The 23,197-nt window shown below is 58.5% G+C and overlaps 2 protein-coding genes across 5 annotated transcripts; both read left to right on the forward strand.

Moving 5' to 3' along the window:
- Positions 1–253: 253 nt before the first annotated feature.
- On the forward strand, positions 254–6,850 carry CHP2 (calcineurin like EF-hand protein 2). Of its 2 annotated transcripts, XM_084612466.1 has the most exons (7): positions 254–468; positions 2,291–2,363; positions 3,921–4,001; positions 4,405–4,529; positions 5,047–5,108; positions 5,342–5,464; positions 5,860–6,850. In XM_084612466.1, exons 1-7 carry the CDS (start codon positions 402–404, stop codon positions 5,911–5,913), a joined length of 585 nt encoding a protein of 194 aa, XP_084468592.1. In that variant the 5' UTR covers positions 254–401; the 3' UTR covers positions 5,914–6,850. The 2 variants fall into 2 exon arrangements, with proteins under 2 accessions (XP_084468592.1, XP_084468593.1); XM_084612467.1 differs by lacking the exon at positions 2,291–2,363.
- A 2,859-nt stretch (positions 6,851–9,709) lies between these two features.
- On the forward strand, positions 9,710–20,251 carry LOC311511571 (ras-related protein Rab-1A-like). 3 transcript variants are annotated; one of them, XM_084612265.1, is made up of 7 exons: positions 9,710–9,865; positions 11,639–11,757; positions 12,222–12,294; positions 13,104–13,199; positions 17,295–17,390; positions 18,281–18,412; positions 18,597–20,251. In XM_084612265.1, the coding sequence occupies exons 2-7, from the start codon at positions 11,735–11,737 to the stop codon at positions 18,822–18,824; spliced, it is 648 nt and encodes a 215-aa protein (XP_084468391.1). In that variant the 5' UTR covers positions 9,710–9,865; positions 11,639–11,734; the 3' UTR covers positions 18,825–20,251. The 3 variants fall into 3 exon arrangements, with proteins under 3 accessions (XP_084468391.1, XP_084468393.1, XP_084468392.1); XM_084612267.1 differs by lacking the exon at positions 9,710–9,865 and adding an exon at positions 10,027–10,047; XM_084612266.1 differs by lacking the exon at positions 9,710–9,865 and adding an exon at positions 11,268–11,286.
- The last annotated feature ends 2,946 nt before the right edge of the window (positions 20,252–23,197 follow it).

The following is a 23,197-nucleotide window of genomic DNA, read 5'->3' on the forward strand; positions in this document are numbered from 1 at the left end:
GAAAGGTCCCCACACAAACAGCTGCCATGCCCTGCCCCACTGGTGGCTGCTCTGTGCAGAACCATCAATCTGTGTAGAAAGGCTTTGTCATGGGACGTGCTCAGAGCAGCTCAACCCCCAACCACCCCTCCCCACAGAAAACCTTGACAGTTTGGAAAACCAAACAAACAAGCCACTTCCCTGTTTCCCAGTCCCAGCCTTTACTGCCTGGGCGGGGAGAAGGAAAGATCCACCTTAAAGGAACTCAGCCCAGCCTTCCTTTCCCGGGGTTGATTGGCTATCCGGCCAGTCACTCGAGATCCCATATGGGCTTCTTGGAAAAGTTGGCTCCAGACTCCCGGTTGCCCTGGGCGCCCTGCTGCAGGGGGAGAGATTCCCGGCGAGGCCTGACGGCATGAGAGATGGGCTGCCAGAGCTCCCACCCGTCCGCTATCCCCGAGCTGGAGGAGATCATGGAGGAAACCGGCTGTAAGGGCTCAGCAGAGTGTGTGTGTGGGGGGGGATTGTGTAACCCTCAAGTTGGCAAGTTAAATCTGAGCAAAAGGGGACGGCGGGGAGGGGTGGTCGCACTGGCTGGTGTCCTGGGGCTGCAGGCCATGTGGGGCAGGGACCCTGCGCTGTACAGGGCTGGGCAGTCGGACCGCGCTGCACCTAAATACCTGCCTTCCGAGGCCTCTGGTTGAAGGGGAGGGAGAAACGTGTGTGTGTGGTTCTGCCAAAGGCCTGGGGGGGGGTCAGGACTCCTGGGTTCTATTCCGAGCTTGGGGAGGGGGGTTTGGTGGGTTGGAGCAGGGTGGGGCTGGGAAGCAGGGCGTGGGTTCTAGCCCCAGCTTGGGGAAGGGTGTTGTTTTGTGATCACAGCAGAGGTTGTTGAGTCAGGCAGGTAGGGTGATCAAACAGCAAATGTGAAAAATCGGGATGGGGTGGAGGGTAATATATAAGCCTATATAAGAGAGAGACCCAAAAATTGGGACTGTCCCTATAAAATTGGGATATCTGGTCACCCTACAGGCAGGACTCCTGGGTTCCCTGCTTGGCTCTGGCACTGACTAGCTGTACAGTCCCATGGCAAGTCACCAACGCCCCCCTCCCCCCTGTGCCTCGGTTTCCCCCATTTGACCTGGATCCTTGGGAAAGTGGCCTACCTGGTTAATTTGCAAGGTGCCCTGACAGTGGGTGGATGGGAGGGGCTGGCAAAGGAGGCAAGCTCACCCCCCAAACAGCTCCATCTTGTCCCCCATCTACCCTGGGGGTGCGGGGCAGAGAATGGCCACAGCACAGTGTGTGGAGAAGGACTCTCGGGTGCCGTTTCCCACCCCAGGGGGCTCGGAGTGTGAGAGAGGATCCGCCTCTGGGTGCATTTCAGAGCCACTGACTGAGGCCCTATGACTTACTGGGCGTGAAGCTTTGAACGGGTGTCCCAGCAAGGGGAATCCTGGAGTGTGGCTCTCCCAGCCCTGGCACTTTGGGTCTTTCTGAACCCAGCTGGGAATCACCTCGAGTTCGTTGGTTCGAATCCAGCCCTGGCGGGTAGGGACTGAAAGCCTACTTGAGTTGGCTACTGCTGGTGGCCCCACTTGTGATATGAGCTCAGGGCTTAGCGGGATGGGCGCCCGTGGCACAGAACAGCCTCCCTGTGGTTGGTCCTAATTGGCAACCTTGGCTAACAGGCCCAGGATTGAATGGGGCACAGGAAATGGGGGACCCCTGCAGGGTGTATTGGCAAGGGGGCGCTGAGATAAAATAGCCCCATGGCTAGAGTGCTGGACTCAGAATCAGGACGCCTGGGTTCTGTTTTCAGCTCCGGGAAGAGAGTAAGTTCTAGTGGTTAGAGCAAGGGAAGCTAGGAGTCCTGAGCTCTCTTCCTAACGCTGGTGGAGACTGGGGTCTAGTGGTCAGAGCAAAGGGGAATGTGGGGGTCAGGACTCATGAGTTCTCTTACTAGCAATGCCACTGATTGGCTGTGTGTGACCTTGGGTGAATCACTTCCCTGCCTCGTGCCTCAGTTTCCCCATCTGTAAAATGATACCGACCTTCCTTTGTAAAACACTTTGAGGTCTCCAGACGAAAAACCCAGGGAAAGAGCCAATCCCCCTGAGCAGCCCAGGCCCCTGGCATGAAATTAAATCTGCTATTAAATGTTAATCAGATGAGGGGAAGGGGAACAGATTTAATCACCAGTATCCTAAAAATTCCATCGCAGGGTTGTTAAACCCTCACCTGCCTTGGCCCCTGCAATAAGGGCGAATCTTTGTCAACGGCTAAAACTGTCTCGCTCTCTCGTGTCCAGTTTCGCAGGCCAGCGTTGTCCGCCTCTATGACCGGTTTCAGGCCCTGGACAAGGAGCAGAAGGGCTACCTGAGGTAGGGGGAAAGCGGGTGTCTCTCCCTGGGCCCTTCTGGCTGCTTTATCATTGGATCATTACGACAGCACTTACAGTCTCTGGTGCATTAAGGTGGTTTAACGCTTGGGTGCAAAGAGCTCGGACACTTCGGTGATGGGCATGGCAAAGGAAACCGTATAGCAGGGATGGGCGAACATTTTGGCCCAAGGGCCACATCTGGGCATGGAAATTGAATGGCGGGCCGTGAATGCTCAAAAAACTGGGGGTTAGGGTGCGGGAGTGGGGAAGGGCTCTGGCTGGGGATGTGGACTCTGGGGTGGGTCTGGGGTGCAGGAGGGTGCTCCGGGCTGGAATCAAGGGGTTCAGAGGGCGGGAGAGGGATCAGGGCTGGGGCAGGGGGTTGGGGCATGGGGAGAGGCTCAGGGGTGCAGGCTCCAGGCAGCACTTACCTCAAGCGGCTCCCGGAAGCAGCAGCATGTCCCCTCTCCAGCTCTTACGCGGAGGCGCAGCCAGGCGGGTCTGCACGCTGCCCCGTCCGCAGGCGCCACCCCTGCAGCTCCCATTGGCTGCGGTTCCCAGCCAGTAGGAGCTTCGGGGGCAGCTCTTGGGGCAGGGGCAGTGTGCAGAGCCCCCTGGCTGCCCCTATATGTAGGAGCCGGAGGGGGGACACACTGCTGCTTCCAGGAGCCGCACAGAGCAGGCCAAGCCCCCGACCCCGCTCCCCACCTGGAGCGCCAGAGCAGGGCAAGCCCCTGACCCCACTCCCTGGCGGAAGCTCGAGGGTCAGATTAAAATGTCTGGAGGGCCAGATGCGGCCCCCAGCCCGTAGTTTGCCCATCCCTGCCATATAGGGTGGAACAGATCAGGCGATGCCTGGATACAGGGTCAGCTCTGGGGTTCCAGGTGGAGCGATTATCATGGGTATTACGGTAGCACCTAGCTGGGGCAAGGAGAGTGCCCCCAAGATCCGGGCCCCGTTGCCTCAGGTGCCGCAGACATTGGCAGGAAAGGCCCCTGCCCCAAGGAGACAGACGAAAGGCTGGGAGGGGAAACTGAGGCACGGAGTGGGGCCCAAGGTCAGAGCCCGGAATAGAACCCAGGTGTCCTGAATGCTGTCCACACCCCCTCCCCCAGCGAGGGGAATCGGGCCCAGTGGCTCTCCGAGGGGGCCAACTCTCTACTAAGAGGGACCCACAACAGGGATGCACTGGGCAGCTAATGGGAGCTGCCCATGGCGGCCCAGAGTCTGGCATCAATCTGGAGTAACCCCAGGGGAGTGAGCTGCGGGTATCCAAGATCCTTCCTCTGGAACGGCTGCCATGCCCCACGCCAGAGACAGCTGCATCTCAGCGTTGAGAGAGGGATCTCTGTATAAACAGCTGCTGGGCCTCACTCCAGAAGTGACTGCATCTCACCACTGGAGGAGAGATCCCCATATCAACAGCTGCCTATGCCCCACCCCAGAGGCGACAGCCACCAGTCTTGCGCCTAGAACACAGGGGTTGAGGCCCCCAAGAGTTCAGAGCTGAACCAGCCGGGCCATGCCATGACCTCTGCCCTGTCTCACTCCCTAAAGCAAATACGACCTGCAGGGGATCGGGGAGCTGGCGGTGAACCCCCTGGGGGACCGGATCATCAACGCCTTCTTCAAGGAGGGGTGAGTCTGCTCCACGAGCGTCACCCCCAGCCCCAATCGACGGTGGGGGCAGGGAACTTCCAGCGGCCTGGCTCTGCAGCGTGGCGGGTGCAGGCTATCTCACTCGCCGCTGGGGGGCGCCAGAGCTCACCGGCCACGGAGCATCGCAGGGGACCCCGGCAGAGCCCGACGGGGACTGGATGGTGCAGGGTGCTGAGCAGTGCGGCCTCTGTGGCAGAGACATGCGTGGTCCTTCTTCGCTCCCTGCTGCATGGATCCCCGTGGACACAGCCCCTGCGCCCCGCCCCAGAGGTGGCCGCATCTCAGTGCTGGGCGAGGGCTCCCTGTATAAACAGCTGTGGCTTGTCTGGCAGCCTGCACTGCTGCACTGATTATTAGTCAAGTCTCCCGTCTCCCACCGCAGGGAAGAGCTCACCGATTTCCGATCCTTCATCCGGGTCCTGGCCCGTTTCCGGCCCATGGAGGAAGGAAAGTCCAAGGAGACTGGTCGCCCGGAGCCCATGAACAGCCGACAAAGCAAGCTGCAGTGTGAGTAGTGGGGCTGGTGGCAGGACTCATTGAGGGGGAGGCCTAGTGGACTGCCCCCCATGCCCCACTGCTAAGGCAAGTCACTGGGGCCCCTTGGTGACAAGGGGAGGAGGACCCAGATGAGGGGCTGTGGCATTATGGGGCCTGCATGGGAGGGGAAGGTACCACTGGCCTCTGGCCAGAGGGCATTGGGAGTGGGGGGTGAGGAGGGCACGTGGGAGGAGTGCTAGGTGTGGAGAACTGGGAGGGGTAGTGGGGTGGGGGCACCCAAGGGCATGTGGAGGGGTGCTGAGGTGGAGTGGAACTGACAGAACTGAGGGGCGGGCCATGCAGAGCTATGGGGAGGGGTGCTGGGGTGGGAGCATGCATGGGGAGGAGGCAGAGTGGGGCCACAGGCATATGGAGGGGTGTTGGGCTAGGGGGACATGTAGAGGCTTAAGGGGGACCTTGGGGCTGGTGGCGGGGGGATCATTTCCCTGCCCCGATCCCATTGCTGACACCAATCTGGGTTGCATAGTTGCTTTTCAGCTCTACGACCAGGACAGCGACGGGAAGATCTCCCGGGATGAGATGCTGCAGGTAATGAGCGTGTGCGAACGTGCAAGGGCCTGGGGAGTGTGCAAAGAGTGAGGGGAAGGGGCTTGGGGTGAGCATGCGCACGAGGCTGGGGAGCGAGTGTGCAAGGTGGCTGTGCGAGGCCAGCCTCCTCCCGAGGGCCCCCAGAGGTGGAATCCCTCCTCCCCTCCTGCAGTGGCAGCCCCCCGGGGTGGGTGGGGCAAGGGGCGGGGCCATCACTGTCTCCTCCCCTCCAGGTGCTGCGGCTGATGGTCGGCATCCAGGTGACGGACGAGCAGCTGGCGTGCATCGCAGAGCGCACCATCCAGGAGGCCGATCAGGACGGTGACGGCGCCATCTCCTTCGAGGAGTTTGCCATGGTCTGGCAGGGTCCAGGGGGGCAGGGTGTAGAGCTGGGGGACAAGGGGTGGGGTTGATTGTCTAGAGGGGAGCAGTGAGGCCCGGTGGAGGATGGATTATTAAGTGTATTACGATCGCACCTGGGGCCACAGCTGAGCGAGAGACAGTCTGGTGGGATCAAGGAAGGACCATTATCCCCACTGAACAGGAAGGGAAACTGAGGCACAGGGAGGCTAACTGGTTGGACACAAGGTCACCCAGGGTGTCTGGAGCAGTGCTGGGAATTGAGTCCCAGCCCAGGGCTTTAGTCACGTGGTCAGCCCCCCCGCCCGCAGGGACCTCTCGTGGCTGTCTGGGTGGGAAGTGGTTACGGCCCGGGGCTGGCCATGTTTCCGACGTCCTCGCCTCCCCGCAGTCAGTGGAGAAGCTGAACATCGAGCAGAAAATGAGCCTCCGGCTGCTGAAGTGACCCATCAGGACTGGAGAGAGCTCCCCCCCCCAACCCAGCACGGGGAAGATCCACTCTCAGAGGGGCTGCCGCCAATCAGATTTCAGCTCCGCCCTCTCATCATTCAATGGATCCCTCCAAGGAGGGGCTGCATCCAATCACACTTCAGCTCCGCCTTCCTACCTCTGCTCCGCATAGTTCCAGACAGAGAAGAGCTGCACCCAATCAGATTTCATCTCTGCCCCCTCACCTCAGGAAGGATCCAGTCTGACAGGGGCTACGTCCAATCAGATTTCACCTCTGCCCCTTGTCTTGTGATGGATCCAGTTGAAGAGGGGCTGCATCCAGTCAGATTGCATTGCTGACAAAGAGCGGATCCTGCTGTGAAGCTGGCCTATGATGGCTGTCACTCCTTCCAAATAACAAGTGCCTGCACCCAAGGGAATGGGATCCAAGCTAACTCCCCTCCCCAGCGCTGCCCCTGATAACTGGGGGACTCTGATGCCCCCCAATGGCAGGGGATAGTAGAGCCTCTGGTCAGTTTACTGCAGATCAGAGACTTACAACCTACAAACAGCACTTCCCGTTCTTGTGCTTTAAGCCCTCTTTGCAGTCCCTCTATTCTGGGCCCTGCCCAGCTCCCAGTGTCAATTAGAGCAGCCCTGAGGCTGCTCTGACTTGCACATCACCCCCTAGCGGCCCTGGGGAGCAGAGAATACCCACAGCGCCGTACGCTCCAGCTATGTCCCCAATCGACCCCCTGTGCCGGGAGCTGGAAGCAGGGCCCTTATGCACAGCAGCCGGGGACGCTCTCACTGGTCAAGGCGCAGGAAGCTTCTCAGGGCGACGCTGCCGTCCCAGTGGGCTCAGTGTGCCTGAGACTTGGGCCTAGAATCTCCTGCCATCGGGGCTGGATTCGCTCGGATTCAACTCTGTCTGTTTGTAAAAAAATAAAATAACCATGAAAAATCTCGTCCTCGGATTTAAAATAATCGTCGAATTTCCATCTGCATTTAATGCCGGGGAGAAAATGCCACCCCCCACCGCCACCAACTCGAGTCCCTGGGGCAGTGTGGCCAGCCACTCAGCTCCCCTTAGCCAATCTATCCCAGCTCTGGAGGGATCACCCCACCTCCAAGGGAAAGTAGGGGGCTCAGGCCCCAGGGTCCCATTTACTCCTTGGCCTTTTCACGGTGGGGTGGCTAAGTGGTTGCGGCATTTGACTATAATCTGGTGGGTTAGAGTCTCCCTCAATCTCACACGGGAAGGCCCCCTCCCATGCACCCAGAAGCACGTGGGTCCTTGATCCAAAGGCGGTCTGACCCAAAGCTGGCTCCTGTGATGCCCTGTCAAGCATGGGCTATGAAACCGATGGCTCGGGGGAACGCTGACGCTCCACTGAGGCTACCAGCAGGGGCGGGAGAGGGCATTTATACCGGTGTCTCTTGTAGGCTGTGAACATCCATCTTACTGAGCTGAGACCTGCCCTGTTTGTCACACCCATGAGGCCACAAAGCAGTTCTAGGGGGCCTGGGAAAATGGCTCGTCCCGCACCGATGACATTAAAGTCAGATCAGAGTGGGGGGAAATTTTCACGGGGTGGATTCTTGCCCAGTGGTTCCCCGGTGGGTGCGGATTTCTCTGTGACTGCTCGTGCCCAGCTCCAGAGGCCTGCTGGACAGCGTCCGTCCGTCTTAGGTGCAGTTGATCTCTCTCTGTTTCTCCCCACTGCACCCTATAAAATGTCCCACCACGCACTCATCTCCTCCAGCAAGCTCAGGCCTTAATCATAATCAGCCCTAGTATATCTCAAGGGGCTTTCCAAAGAGGTTGGTATCATTAGCCCAGTTCTGTGGGTGGGGAAACTGAGGCACAAAGAGAGCATGACTTGCCAGTGATTGAGCTGAGATTAGAACCCACCTCTTCCAGGTCCCGGGCCAGTGCCCTATTCGGTAGGCCTTGGCCTCTTTGCTGCATCCACACCCCTAACTCCAGGCGTCCCCACACACACACATTTCCCTTTCTTTGCCCACCCGCCTCCCTGCGACACAGCCCCGGTTCTCCCAGCCCAGCCTCCCACCTGTGTTCGTTGCAAAGTGTCTTTCAGGGAGGCGGGGGGAAGGGAATTGCATCAGCCCCTGATTGCTGGTGGGGCAGGGGGGACCCCAGCCCCACCGAGCAGGTGGCAGGATTGGCCCAGTTTGGAACGTCCATGTGATGCCTGCGAAAAGCTTGCCTGGTGAGCTGAGTGCACTGCCCATCACGCTGGCCACATGTGCCACCCCAGCTGGCGTCTCTTGTCTAAGCCTTCGATTGGACGCTCTTTGGGGCAGGAACTGCCTTTTGGTTCCGTGTTTGTACAGCGCCTGGCACGATGGGGTCCTGCGCCACAGCTGGGGCGCCTAGGTGCTACCGTAATACACCTAATAGCAATACAAACATACAGCGCCTGGCACGATGGGGTCCTGCGCCACAGCTGGGGCGCCTAGGTGCTACCGTAATACACCTAATAGCAATACAAACATACAGCGCCTGGCACGATGGGGTCCTGCGCCATAGCTGGGGCGCCTAGGTGCTACCGTAATACACCTAATAGCAATACAAACATACAGCGCCTGGCACGATGGGGTCCTGCGCCATAGCTGGGGCGCCTGGGTGCTACCGTAATACACCTAATAGCAATACAAACATACAGCGCCTGGCACGATGGGGTCCTGCGCCATAGCTGGGGCGCCTGGGTGCTACCGTAATACACCTAATAGCAATACAAACATACAGCGCCTGGCACAATGGGGTCCTGCGCCATAGCTGGGGCGCCTAGGTGCTACCGTAATACATCTAATAGCAATACAAACATACAGCGCCTGGCACGATGGGGTCCTGAGCCATAGCTGGGGCGCCTAGGTGCTACCGTAATACACCTAATAGCAATACAAACGTACAGCGCCTGGCACGATGGGGTCCTGCGCCATAGCTGGGGCGCCTAGGTGCTACCGTAATACACCTAATAACATTCAAAATGTTCAGCGCCTGGTGCAATAGGGTCTTGGCCCGTGGCTGGGGCGCCTGGGTGCTATTTAATGCACCTAATAGCAAGAAAAACGTTTCACCCTAATACACCGAATAAATAACACACAGTGACAGACCCAGCGGGATCCAGCGTGGGAGCTCTCCGGGATCCTGGCCGCTGGGGAGGTGTCGGGGCCAGAGAAGAAACGTTTAAGTTTCTTTGAATTTCTTTAAGTTTATTGAATGCGGTGCCTGGGAAAATCTTCCCTCCTTCAATTCCGGGGGTTGCCGAGTTATGGCGGGCGGGGGCGGAGACCAGGTGATCACACTGGGCCCTTCTGACTCCTAATCCTGGTTGGCTCGTGTCCCTCCCCGCATCACACCCACACCCGGGGGTGTGGGGGCAGCTCCCAGGTCTACCTACACACCCACACCGGGGGGGGGCGGGGGGGGCAGCTCCCAGGTCTACCTACACACCCACACCGGGGGGGGCGGGGGGGGCAGCTCCCAGGTCTACCTACACACCCACACCCGGGGGGGGAGCGGGGGGGCAGCTCCCAGGTCTACCTACACACCCACACCGGGGGGGGCAGCTCCCAGGTCTACCTACACACGCACACCCGGGGGGGGCGCGGGGGGGGGGCAGCTCCCAGCTCTACCGGCTCCCTCCAGCCTCTGTAGGGTTAAAAGATAAAAACCCACCCAGATTTGGGTCAGGGGCTCAGCCTATCGCCTCCGTCTCTGGCGGTGGCTAGCCCAGCAGCCAGCCAATCGCGCGGGGCTTGTGCCTGTGCGCTGGGGTTTTGCAGCGGGGGGGGGGTGTCTTTGCTGACACGTCCCCGGACGGGATTGGGGTGCATCGCCGGGATCGCCCCTCCCCTTTTGGAAAGGGATCGGCGCTGCACCTGCTTAGGGGCAGGGGGGAGCGATCGGGCTGGAAGGGGGACCCCCCCCCCGCACCCAGGTACCAGCTCTTTTGCTCTCTCTAGCGACCTGGGGGAGATACTGAGGACCGCTCCCCCCGCCCCGCCCCAGGCTGGGCTCGGGGGTTGGGGGTGCTACAGCCCTGGGGGGGCGGATGAGCGGGGAGGATGCTGCAGTCCGGGCCTGGGAGACATCTTACTGCATCTTCCTGTCCGGCTCAAGGTGCCTGAGCTGGGGGGGCTGCTTCCCTTGCGGCTGCGGGGGTGGGGGGGGACAGAGGGAGTAGATCGGGGTACAGGCAGGGGGGCTGCTGGGGAGGGGCTGGGGTATGGGCACGGGGGACAGGCTTCAGGGGGGAATGGGGGCGCTGGGGTATAGGAACTGGGGGAAATAGGGGGGAGAAGGTCTCGGGGAGAGGGAGCAGTTTTTTGCGGGGGGGCAGGCTGCATTACCTGCAGCTGCCTGAGGGAGGGAACGGTGGGGGGGGCAGGGGTTACACCCCTAGGGCTGGAGTAACAGTTGTGCAGATATGGGGCAGCCTCGCTGAGCCTGCTGGGAGGCTGGGGAGGTGGAATGGGGGGGGGTTCCTGGGTCTAGCCTCTCGTGTCCCCTAGAATGGAGCCCCTTGTGCCCCCCACCCAGAGATGCCTCCAGGCCCAGCCTAGCTGCCAAGTATCCAATTCCTCCCGCACCCCGGGGAGCTGGCCCATGTGGGAAGGGGGTAAACTCCCCCCCCCACCTGCCCGCCTGCCGCCCTCATCCTGATTAAACTGGCCAGCTCCTGCCATGAGCCTCCCCCTAAATCTTGTCTGGGCTGCTGCTTGGGAGGCAACTAAGGGATGGGAGTGGGGTGGAGGAGTTGCTGGGAGACAGGACTCCTGGGTTCTATTCCCGGCTCCGAGAGGGGAATAGGATTGGGGGTGGGAGGCAGGACCCCTGGGTTCTGTTCCCGGCTTCTGAGAGGGGAATAGGATTGGGGGTGGGAGGCAGGACCCCTGGGTTCTGTTCCCGGCTCTGAGAGGGGAATAGGATTGGGGGTGGGAGGCAGGACTCCTGGGTTCTGTTCCCGGCTCTGAGAGGGGAATAGGATTGGGGGTGGGAGGCAGGACCCCGGGTTCTGTTCCCGGCTCTGAGAGGGGAATAGGATTGGGGGTGGGAGGCAGGACCCCTGGGTTCTGTTCCCGGCTCTGAGAGGGGAATAGGATTGGGGGTGGGAGGCAGGACCCCTGGGTTCTATTCCTGGCACTGGGAGGGCGGGGGGGTCTAGTGGTTGGAGCAGGGAAGGCTGGGAGCCAGGACTTTGTGGGCTGGGGTGTGCATTTTCTGTTCCAGCTCTGGGGCCCCCTCAGTCCCTGTGTGACCTTGGGATGTCCTTTCCCTTCTCCACAGTTCCGTGTCCCCATCAGTGACGTGGGGGTGAAAACCTGATTTCCAGAATGGGTTGCTGGGGGTAATTCACTGGTGTGTGAAGATTCTGGGATGAGAGGAGCCAGGGAAGCACAATGCATTATTATGGAGTAGAGCAGGGGGGTTGGGAGCCAGGACTCCTGGGTTCTAGCCCCAGTTCTGGGAGGGGAGTGGGGTCTAGTGGTTAGAGCAGCGGTGGCAACTTGAGAGGCAGGACTTCTGGGTTCCATTCCCAGCTCTGCCACCAGTTTCCCTGACCTTGGGCACATCACTTCCTTTCTCCGTGCCTGTTTCCCCATGTGTAAAATGGAAATAACCCCCTCCATCCCATTTTGGGTGGGGGATTTAGACTGCACCAATTAATCCCTCCTGTCTCTCTCCTGCACCCCCATTCTTCCCGTCACAGGCCTTGCAGGATCCAGCAAGAACCTGGGGATCCCCTGCCCCCCTCCCTTGAAACAGCACCATCTCTGAGCGGAAACCCTGACGCCCCTGCACCGTCATGTCGACCATCAATCCAGAGTAGTGAGTCTGGGCTGCCAAAACCAAGGGTTGCATCGCATGGCTGGCAGGAGGTGGGAGGGATGCTGAGCAAAAGGTGGCTTTTGTGTGCAATGAGTTGGGTGGGTCTCAGCACAGATCTCTCAGAGAAGGGAACAGGACCAGTTGGGGGGGAGGTGTCTGTATGCATATTGGGTGTGGGGGGGAGCCCTGTGTTCTCCTGGCAGACATTAGAAGGGATGCGGGTGGTTGCTGAGGTCCTGGGGCTTATGAGCAGGATGATGTCGCTCCCTGTTGGCCACCCGCAGCCACTGCGACCACCCGCCCTGACCAGAGAGCCACTATTGGGGGCTGGCGGCTCCCACGCTGGGTCCGTCGTTGGATCCCTGCTGGCAGCCGTTTGGCTGCAGTGGAAGCGGGGGGTTACTCAGCGGCTAGAATTGCCCCCCCAGGCATTTCAGGGCGTCACCCTCCCCTCTCCCCAACAGCGACTACTTGTTCAAACTCCTCCTGATCGGGGACTCCGGGGTTGGCAAATCTTGTCTCCTGCTGCGCTTCGCGGTGAGTATCCGAGATGGTTAATTCTTAGGTGTATTACGGTAGTGTCCAGGCAACCTGCTCACAGACCAGCCCCCCATTGTGCCAGGTGCTGTACATTTGTATTGCTATTAGGTGTATTACGGTAGTGCCTAGAAGCCAGGTCACCCACCCCATTGGGCCCATGAACAGGCCTGACCCTAACAGCTCTTCCCCTCTCCAGGCCCAAGGAGGGAGAGAAAGCCAAGGGTCCTGCTGAAGGAATTTCTCCCATCAGGTGGGGGGAGCAAGAATGATGCGTGGGAACACAGTCTAGTGGGACAGAGCCAGGGACGGGGTGGGAGCAGTGGAGGGGGAGAGAGGGACTGGGAATCAGGACTCCTGGCTTCTCTTTACAGCTCAGTCAGCCACTCTCTGTGCGACCTTGAGCAAGTTGGTGCCTCGTTCCCTGCCTCAGTTTCCCTGTCTGTGATGTGATAAAAATACCATAAGGCCTGAACCAGAGGGTTGAGGGCTTGTACATCTTACTGGGGTAAAGCTACTGCCCTCTCCAGGATGGAATTGGAACTGTTCATCTGTGTGTCCTAGCCTCTATGCTGCTACGAGCTGATGGGGATTCTCCTTTAGCTCCGGTGGCTAGGCTTTTGGAGCAGGGGGAAGCAGGTTCTAAGCCTTTTGTTGCTGTGAAGTTCCTAGGGGCCTTGGGGTGGGCAGCACAGGGGCACCATGATGGCTGTGGGGGCAGGAGGGAAGCACTCAGTCTGCGGAAGGCTGGGGGGCACTGCCGGGCTCCCCCCTGCCCCATCACTCGCTGTCCCTCCTCTCTTCCCCAGGATGACAATTACACTGACAGCTACATCAGTACCATTGGGGTGGACTTCAAGATCCGGACCATTGAGCTGGAGGGGAAAACTATCAAACTCCAGATAGTGAGTTCATGGCACTCGGGGTTATCAGGACCCCTGCGTTCCATTCCCAGCTCTGGGAGGACAGTGTGGTCTACTGGTTAGAGCGGGGGGGCGGGGCTGGGAATTGGTCTCCTGGGTTCTGTGGGCTCTGGGAGGGGAGTGTGAGGTCTTGTGGATAGATTTAGGAGCCAGGGTCAGAGGTTCAACACACTGAACGAAATACAGACCCGGCTGCAAAAGTGAGAAGCCTCCCCCAGCTCCTGACCCCACCTCTCGCCCCCACCCATGAGGTTGGGAGGTTGCATCCAGACTCAGCTGAGGCCATGACTCAGATATGATGACGCTCCCGCCTTCCTGACTGGCTAAAATCTCCTGGCATTTCCCCTGCGTTCTCAGGAGATTTCAGCTGCCCCAGACCAAGGGATACAGACTCTGCCCCAGTGCAGAGTCTGAGCCGGAGCTGGGTTCAGATCGGGCCCCAACCCAAAGGGAAGTTGGGGTGGATCTGAAGTTGCTTTCTGACCCATCTCAACACTCCAATGAGGACGGTGGGGGAGACCTTAAAATTGTTCAGGGTGTTGCTGCATCTGATACACGCAGGGAATGGAAGGAAGGACCCAGCACCAAGGAAGTGGTGAGGCCTCATCTGGAGTACTGTGTCCAGTTTTGGGCCCCACACTTCAAGAAGGATGTGGATAAATTGGAGAGAGTCCAGCAAAGGGCAACAAAAATGATTAGGGGACTGGAACACATGAGTTATGAGGAGAGGCTGAGGGAGCTGGGATTGTTTAGCCTGCAGAAGAGAAGAATGAGGGGGGATTTGATAGCTGCTTTCAACTACCTGAAAGGGGGTTCCAAAGAGGATGGCTCTAGACTGTTCTCAATGGTAGCAGATGACAGAACGAGGAGTAATGGTCTCAAGTTGCAGTGGGGGAGGTTTAGATTGGATATTAGGAAAAACTTTTTCACTAAGAGGGTGGTGAAACACTGGAATGCGTTACCTAGGGAGGTGGTAGAATCTCCTTCCTTAGAGGTTTTTAAGGTCAGGCTTGACAAAGCCCTGGCTGGGATGATTTAACTGGGAATTGGTCCTGCTTTGAGCAGGGGGTTGGACTAGATGACCTTCTGGGGTCCCTTCCAACCCTGATATTCTATGATTCTAAGTATACATGGAAATAGCGCGAGCGTGTCGGGGCAAAATCAGGAGAGCCCAGGCAAGGAATGAGTTACGGCTGGCAAGGAAGGTTAGAGACGACAGGACGGGGTTCTTCAAATAAGTCAGATGAAAAAGAAAGATCACAGACAGTGTGGGCTCGCTGGAGAAGGTGAGCTGGGAACGGAAGATGGTAGGAACGCAGAGCTGCTCAATGCCTACCTCGCCTCAGTCTGTAACATGTGACCGGACGACTAGCAAAATTACCGCAGACAATGAAGGGGACGGGAGGCAGGTCGGGATAAGTAAAGAACACATCACAGATCTTCTGACCAATCTGAATGAAGTCAAATCAGCAGGGCCGGATGCTCTTCACCCAGGCTACTGCAGGAATTAGCTGAAGAAATCTCGGAGCCACTGGCGATAATACTTACAAACACCTGGGTGACAGGTCCCGGAAGACCGGAGAAGGGCCAGCGTGGAGCCCATCTTTACAAAGGGGGAGCCGGGGAGCTGTAGACCAGTCAGCCTGGCTTCGATACCTGGAAGCTACTGGAGCCAGGTATAAACCATTCCACTGGCGAATGCCGGGAGGCTGAAGGGGTGATCACTAGCAGCCAGCATGGGTTTGCCAAGAACAAATCCTGCCAAACCAGCGTGATTCCCTTCTTTGACAGCGTAACTGGTCTGGTGGATGGGGGAATGCGGTGGACATCCTACACCTGGACTTCAGCAAGGCTTTTGACACAGTCCCACGTGACATTCTGATAACTAAGCTGGAGAGATGCGGCTCGGCAGAACTACCATTAAGTGGATACGTAACTGGTTAAACAGCTGCAAACAAAGAGTAACTATTAATGGAACGATGTCGGATTGGAGAGAGGTCTCGAGTGGGGCTCCCCAGGGATCTGTTCTGGGTCCGGTGTTGTTTAACATCTTTATTAATGGCCTGGATGTAGGAAGAGAGAGGAGACTGATCATATTTGCAGGTGACACAAAGCTGGCGGGGGGTGGGGTTGCCAACGCTTTGGAGGACAGAGCGAAGATTCAGAGGGATCTTGATAAATTGGAGAACTGGGCTTGAAATTCAACACAGACAAATGGAAGGTGCTTCAGTTAGGGAAGAAAAACCAGATGCACAAATGCGGAATGGGGGGTAACCGGCTTGGCAGCAGCACGGCTGAGAAGGAGCTGGGTGTGGTGGATCCCAGCCCCAACGTGAGTCAGCAATGCGATGCTGTGGCCAAAAAAGCAAAAGCAATTTTGGGTTGCATTAATACCTCCTGCAAGTCCTGGGAGGTGACAGTACCGCTCTGCTCGGCGCCGGCTGGGCCTCACCTGGAGACCTGTGTCCGTTGTATAGGAAGGACGTAGAGAAACTGGAAAGGGTCCAGAGGCGCGCGACAGAGATGATCAGAGGGTGGAACACAAGCCGTATGAGCAAAGGCTGAAGGAGCTGGGTATGGTTAGCTGGGAAAAGAGGAGAGGAAAGGGGGACGCTGTAGTGGTCTTCAGATACTTGGAAAGCTGCCGTAAGAAAGCTGGAGAAAAGTCGTTCTCCCCTGCCACAGAGGGCAGGACAAGGGGCAGTGGGTTCAAACGACAGCCCAGCAGATGTAGATTAAATCTCAGGAAAAACTCCCTCACTGTACGAGCAGCAGGACAATGGAACGGAGGCCTCGGGGGGTCGTGGAAGCTCCTTCGCTGGCGGTTTTCGAAAGGAGGCTGGAGCCATCTGTCTTGGGTGGTTTAGACCCAGCAAATCCTGCACCTTGGCAGGGGGTTAGACTAGATGTCCCTTGCGGTCCCTTCTGACCCTGTGGTTCTATGATCTCTTCAACGGGGGTGCATGAGGGGGAGCTGGGGTCTGTTTTGGGGGTACAAGAGAGGGTGGGGTCTGTGGGGTGCATGGCAGGGCATCGAGGACCTGTGGGGATGGGGCACAGGGAAGGACATCTGGGGTCCCTTTTGGAGTGCAAGCAGCACTAGCGTCAACTGGGGGTCTGGAGGCTGTGTGGGCCTAGGATAGGGGATCTGGGTTCTGTAGGGCCTGGGAGCTGGCATGTGAGCTGGCAGGGCTGTGGGGTACAGAGTGGGGGGCTGTGTGGGTCCAGGATAGGGGACCTGGGTTCTGTGGGGCCTAGGAGCTGGAATGCAAGCTGGAAGGGCTGGGGGTTGGGGGGTACAGAGTGGGGGGCTGTGGGGTATAGGAGATCTAGGATCAGTGTGGGGCACAGGGTGTGTGTGATTGCCTTTTAGAAGCTGCATTTAATAAACTACAAACCAGCCTGCTGAGGCCGATTTTCCCCTTTTGCCCCGTGGGGCTCATCCCGGGGTGGGAAGGAAGCCTCCGTTCCACCCTCAACCCTTATGGGTCCTGTTCTGCTCCGTTCAGACGCCCCACAGCAGAGCCCAGCTGAAGTGAAGCTGACCGGGAGCAGCCATTTACCAGCTGTGACTGTGGGGGCGGCAGGATCCGTCCAACAGCTGATCCCACCCTCCAATCCCAGCCCCGTTCCCCAGTGGGGGCCCCCCGCCCCCCAAGGCTCCTTGCTGATCCACCGTCTGCCAGTCCCCCCTGCACAGGACTCCAATCTTTCTCACCTGCCAGCCCCTCTGTGCCAAGAATGGCCCCTTGAAACTCCCCTCCCGCCCTGCGCAGGGGTCCTCCCCGGCTGGCTGGCAAAAGGGGCCTGCTCCCAGTCACGGGAGGCTGAAAGCAGAGTCTATTTCTGACTCTGGGGAGGAATGTTGGCCAGAGGCTAGAGCTGCGGGGTTGGGAGTCCGGACTCCTGGGTTCTATGGGCTAACCGGGCAGAGGATTCAGAGCCAGGACTCTGGGGTTCTATCCCGGGCTCTTGGAGGCCGTATGGTGCACGGGGCTGGGCGCCAGGACTCCTGGGTTCCCTTTCTAGTTGTGGGAAGGAGCATGGTCTATGTGTCTTTCTTTCCCTGCCCTGCAGTGGGACACAGCCGGCCAGGAGCGCTTCCGGACGATCACGTCCAGTTACTACAGAGGTGCCCACGGTATCATCATTGTGTATGATGTAACGGACCAGGTGAGTCTGACCACAGAGCCCTTCCTAAGGGAGGGCGTTTTGCTAGGTATGGACTTGCTATAGCCCTTGGCTATAAATGACTGGGGCTTATCCGTGTTCTTCATCCTGAAATATTTCACAACCTAGATCTGTAGGTTTGGGGTGGGACGTGGCAGCTGTTTGTGCCAGGATCATGTCACTCCGCACTGAGATGCAGCCACCTCTGGGGTGGGGCACAGTGGCTCTATATACAGGGATCATGTCACCTAGTGGAGGGATAAAGCTACCCTTGCGTTTGGATGTGGCAGCTGTTTCAACAGCAGTATAGAAACTATGCAGCATTTTAAGGCGGGAAGGGAAGGAGAATCCAGTATCCCAATGGAAGGGCAGAGGAAAGTTGAATGGTATCTGCATGGGGATTTGGTGTTTACATTAATTGCCCTTTTTTTGGCTTGTGTGTAGTAGATACAGACCTGGCCAGGAGTATTTGTATCTCTTTAAGAGGGTAGCTGCTCCAAGACTGGCTAGCTCCGTTGCTTGGGGGCGGGGCTATGGAGCCTTTCCCTCCAGGCTGTGGGTTCAAGCCCCACTCAGGGGAGTAATGCCTGAGAGTCGCTCCCAATTAATGGCCGCTTTGGGTGTGACAGAAGCTGGTGGGTCTCAGTCCAGTTTGGATGGCAAGGTGCCCTTTATTTGAGTTGCCATGTTCCCCTGACTTGTATCCCCACCCTGACTGGGGATGGACTAGGTGAAGGCTGATGGGCCTGCCCCCAGCTGTAGGTGGGGTTTAGACTGCAGGCGAGGCTCTTGCCTTGATCCCCTGGGAGCAGGTCTTCCCAGAGGGAATCAGGGAAGCGCTGGGCCCCTGGAGACGCCGCTCTCGGAGCCTCTCCCATCTCCGCTCCCCGCAGGACTCGTTCAGCAACATGCACCTGTGGCTGGAGGAGATCGGCCGCTACGCCAGCGAGAACGTCAACAAGCTGATCGTGGGCAACAAGAACGACCTGACCTGCAAGAAGGTGGTGGATTACACCACGGCCAAGGTCAGTACCGGGGGAGGAGGGGCAGAATAGTGCACGTGTCGCACACTCATGCACACTTAAACACCAGCCCACAAGCACCGGCGGGGAGGGCTCCGGTGAAAAACCCAGAGATCCTGGACTGAGGCATGGGAGAGGGCAGGATCTGCCCGGCACTAACCGTGGCCTTTCGTGTTCCCCGGGGCAGGAGTACGCGGACGCACTGGACGTGCCGTTCCTGGAGACCAGCGCCAAGACCTCCACCAACGTGGAGCAGGCCTTCGTCACCATGGCGGCTGAGATCAAGAACCGGGTGGGCAGCGGCCTCCCCCACAGCGACAGCCGCCAGCCCATCCCCCGCATCCAGAGCGCCCCCCTGCGGCAGGGCCGGGCCGGCGCGGGGGAGGGCGGCGACGGAGGTGCGGGCTGCTGTTAGGGAGGGGGTTTACCCCACCACCACCACCACCACCACCTACCCCGTGGTGGGGAGCTTCTCCGTGTCTGGGACTACGGCTGGGGGCCAGGACTGCTGGGCGGGGGGCGCCCTTTGCAGCACCCTATTTATCTGCAATAGATTTTTACAGGCTGCGGTCCAGCTCCCCTTATCCCTCTCCAACCCCGTGGGTGCACCCTCCCCCTTCGCTAGCCCAGAGACACTCGGGGCCGGCTACTGGCCGGCTGGCTCCGCTACTCCAAGATCCATCTTCCCCTCCCCCTGTCATTCCCGACTCCCCGCTGCATGGCCATACAGCCCGCCCTGCTCTGCACCCTTCAGGCCTCTGGAAGGGCACAAGCTGCTCCGAACGGAGCCGGGCCCGGGAAGGAGTCCCCCGAATGCTGGAGGACGTGCGACGCCTTCCTGCGTGGAGAAGGAAGTGGCCTCTCGTTAAGAGGACCCAGCCACAGACCGAGCAGCAAGGAACTGTGCTGTGAGGCCCAGGACAAAAGCGGAAAGCGCCGTAGTTTGCTTCCCCTCTTAACGCAGCCTCATGGGAGTCTGGTGCCAAATTAGCGTCTTTTCCATGCCCAAACGTGAATGCTTGAATTTCTCCCCTGTCAGCTCCAGACTGAAGAGTGGCTTGAAAATTCAAAGCTTGGGTGGAAAGGCGACTCGAGCCGGGTCTCTAAGGCGATTTCTGACAGCAGGGGCCTTGTTAATCCAGAGTGCGATCCCGTGGCTGGGCGGAGTCAGCTGGAAATCGGGGTGCAGGTTTTTAACACCATGGGTGTTTAATCCAGAGTGAGATCCTGTGGCTGGGTGGAGTCAGCTGGAAATCAGGGTGCAGGTTTTTAACACCATGGGTGTTTAATCCAGAGTGAGATCCTGTGGCTGGGTGGAGTCAGCTGGAAATCGGGGTGCAGGTTTTTAACACCATGGGTGGTGAGCCATTGGAAGAGCTCTCTCAGAGCCGGGCTGGGTTCTCCATCACTCTGGCGTCTCAGCAAGATTGTATGCCTCGTTCTCGAGCCGAGCTAGCTCCACCACCAGGTAGGGGCTGAATGCTGGAATTATGGTTGTGAGGCACCGGTCCGGGTTACACAGGAGGTCCTATGGGATGAGCAGAATGGGTCCTTCAAAACTTACGCGACCGGGGAGCTTTTTGGCTGGAAAGATTTGAAGGAGGGTCAAATTTCAATCCTGCCTCCCTGGCAGAATTCCCCCCCCCCCCCGCCTTTGCTCCCAACTGAGGTTTTTAAAAGCTGCCTCCAGCCCCTGGGGGGGGGAGAGTTTGGCAAGATCCCTCCCCACTGAGTGTGGCCATGGAGGGACGAGGACCTTGCCGGGTGAATTGGCTCTAGCGTGTTCTGTGCTGGACGGTCCCTGTCCTGAGGGGTGGGGGATTTGAAGGGATGGGTGTTTGATGGGGGCTTGCGGGGGTGGCGGGGTTGAAATGGCAGCTGGGTTAATAGACTTGCTGGAAAATTTGCCCTCGGTATTTATCTTATTGCCTTTGAAATACAGTTAACTCTCTAAACAGCGGCTTGTCTGCCAGGGCTTGACTGGCAGCAGCCACCGCTGGCGGTAGGTCGTGGGGCCCAGAAATGGCATGTGCCGGCAGGGGACGGCAGTTTATTCCTGCTATTTAACACCGCTGAGATTTTTAGGGCTTGCCGGTGCCCTATGAATTAAAGGCTCCACCTACAATGGATTCCTAGAGCTTTGCATCCGTCCAGCTCAAAGCACTTTGCAAAGCAGAGTCCCAGCCGTAGCTCCATTTACAGGTGGGGAAACTGAGGCACGGAGCAGGGAAGTGGCTCACTCATGGGCCCCCAGCAGGCCCAGGGGTTGTGCTAGGAATAAGATTTGGGTGGCCAGTGCTCTAACCCCTCGGCCATGCTCCCTCCTGCCTGCATCATATTCCCCAGCCAGCAGGCCCCAGCTGCCTCCCTGGGGCTCTTGCTTTTCTTAAGGCCAGCCTGAAGTGACTTGAAGAACCGCTGGCAGCTTTGGAGCAGAAGGAAAGGTTAAACGAAATGGGCCAGTCACGCGAGTCGCTCACAGCTGAGGAACGGGACGTAGGACAACCACGGGGAGCCAAAAAATCTCACAGAGACACAGGCATGGGGGACCAGGTGACCTAAAATAGTTTGGCTCTCACTGCGTGGCCAGCTGTGAGCCTTTGATGTCTCTAGGGAACAGAGAGACCACGCTCAGGCTGTACAGTACTGTTTAGTTTAACCTTGGTCCAAAGCAGCTGATTGTGTAAGGCCCCCGGCCCTCCGCATTAAAGGTCTACAGGCATCTACACCGCTCCTTGGTGTCACCCCAACCTAGAGCCATGCACCCCCCCTAGCATTCCACACACACACACTATTAATTTCAATGGGAATGAGGCACCTAAATCCCTTCCAGGAGCCAGGCCAAGCCCTCTGAGCATGGGCAGCGGTGCCCCCATATTCAATGCGATGGCTCATACTTTGGCTTGCAACCATTACCAGCAGCTCAATGGGCCGGCGAAGGCCCCAGAAAGGCGAAGGCATGCCGCAGCCACCGGCGATCTCGCTGTGCCGGGTGGCAGACGATCGCACAGGCTGGTGCAGAGCATGGGCGGGGCACAGTAGGTGAACGGAGAAGGGGGTGAGCCTGGAGGAGCAAGGACGGGGGGTGGTACCTCTCAATGCAGCCGTGGGGGCAATCCATCTGAAGCCCTGTTCTGATGGTCGCCCTTCAGCAGGGCTGTGGACACGCGGTGACCTTTCCAACAAGCCATGAGAACGACCCCAGGTGTGTAAAATCTGTCTGAGAGACAACAGCTCAATCTAGCTACTGGATGAGTGTCATAACCGTTGGACGCGCTTCCCTGCACTTGTGGGGGGCGTGTCTCTCACTCGGACGCTTCCCGCCCCAGCTGTACATCTCCAATCGCTCTCCTCTAGCTCGAACCAGGACTTGCCGGGCCAGCGTCTCCGGCTTCAGTCTCTTATGGCTGAATCTAGTTGCCGGAGCAGGCCATGGACAGGAAGCCAACGGGGCAAGGGCAAGTGTTTCAGTCATTGACAGCCTCACACACACCACGCGGGTGCCTGGAGGTGGCAGCGGGCAGGAGGGCAAGGCACAACACCAATCTGGTGCCTGAAGCAATCAGTACAGGGAGGTTGGCAGCTGCGGTGTGCTGACAGGGTTGAACCAGCCAGCCCACACTGGGAACGCTACAGCCCTGGCAATGCAAAGCCCACTCCAATGAAAAGTGGCCATTGGTTACAGCCCAGCCTGTTACTGGCCCAGCCCTGGCCCCTCTCCCATGCAGCATGGCAAAGTTTTTCACACAACGTACAGTCAACCTGTGGAACTCCTTGCCAGAGGATGTTGTGAAGGCCAAAAGCATAACAGAGTTCAAAAAAGAACTAGATAATTTCATGGAGGATAGGTCCATCAGTGGCTGTTAGCCAGGACGGGCACAGACGGTGTCCCTAGCCTCTGTTTGCCGGAAGCTGGGAATGGGCGATAGGGGATGGATCACTTGGTGATTCCCTGTTCTGTTCATTCCCTCTGGCGCACCTGGCACTGGCCACTGTCGAAAGACAGGACGCTGGGCTAGATGGACCTTTGGTCTGACCCAGCATGGCCGTTCTCATGTTCTTAAGAGCCCTACCCCAACTCTCTAAATTTGCAAGCGTGTCTAGATTTTACTCCTTCCAGGCCTCTCCTGGGCCAGTTATCTTGAGTATTCCTGGCAGGATCGGTGGCCAGACCCTCCTGGGCTAGTTCACTTCCTAGCTGGTGAAGTTGTCCTCCGGGGTCTGACTGGGGGGGAGGCACCATGGAAATCTGGGAAGGGGATGGGAGCAGGAACAGGGCCTGGAAGCATGTGGCATGACAGGCCCAGAGGAGGAGGCCTGGGAGAGGGCAGGGTTCTGAGCGATGTAATAGAATTAGATGGGGCATGTGGCATGGGGAGCCGTGTGATGGGCTCGGACAGGGATGCCCAGTCCTAGACATGGCTGGGGGAGATGGGTTAGGGGGACCCCCCCCCAGGACTAGGTCCAGTGGGGCCAGACAGGTCTGCCCCATCCCAGCCTGGCTCTTACCTGTGGCTAGAGAGCTCAGGAAATAGGCCTCTGGCAGCTGCTCTGAGTCTACACAACACAAGAGAGAAAGTGCTGGCAATCCCACCGGGCGGGCAGGAGGAGCAGTCGCTTTAGGGAGCACCCAGAGCTCCCCCTGCACAAGTCAGGACTCCTGGGTTCCCTTCCTGGCTCTGGGGGGGGAGTGGAGTCTAGTGGTTAGAGCAGGGGGGGCTGGGAGTCAGGACTCCTGGGTTCCAATCCTGGCTCTGGGAGAGGAGTGGAGTCCAGTGGTTAGAGCAG

This window comes from Lepidochelys olivacea, assembly GCF_965140295.1.
Source record: "Lepidochelys olivacea isolate rLepOli2 genome assembly, chromosome: 23".
Lineage (NCBI taxonomy): Eukaryota > Metazoa > Chordata > Testudines > Cheloniidae > Lepidochelys > Lepidochelys olivacea.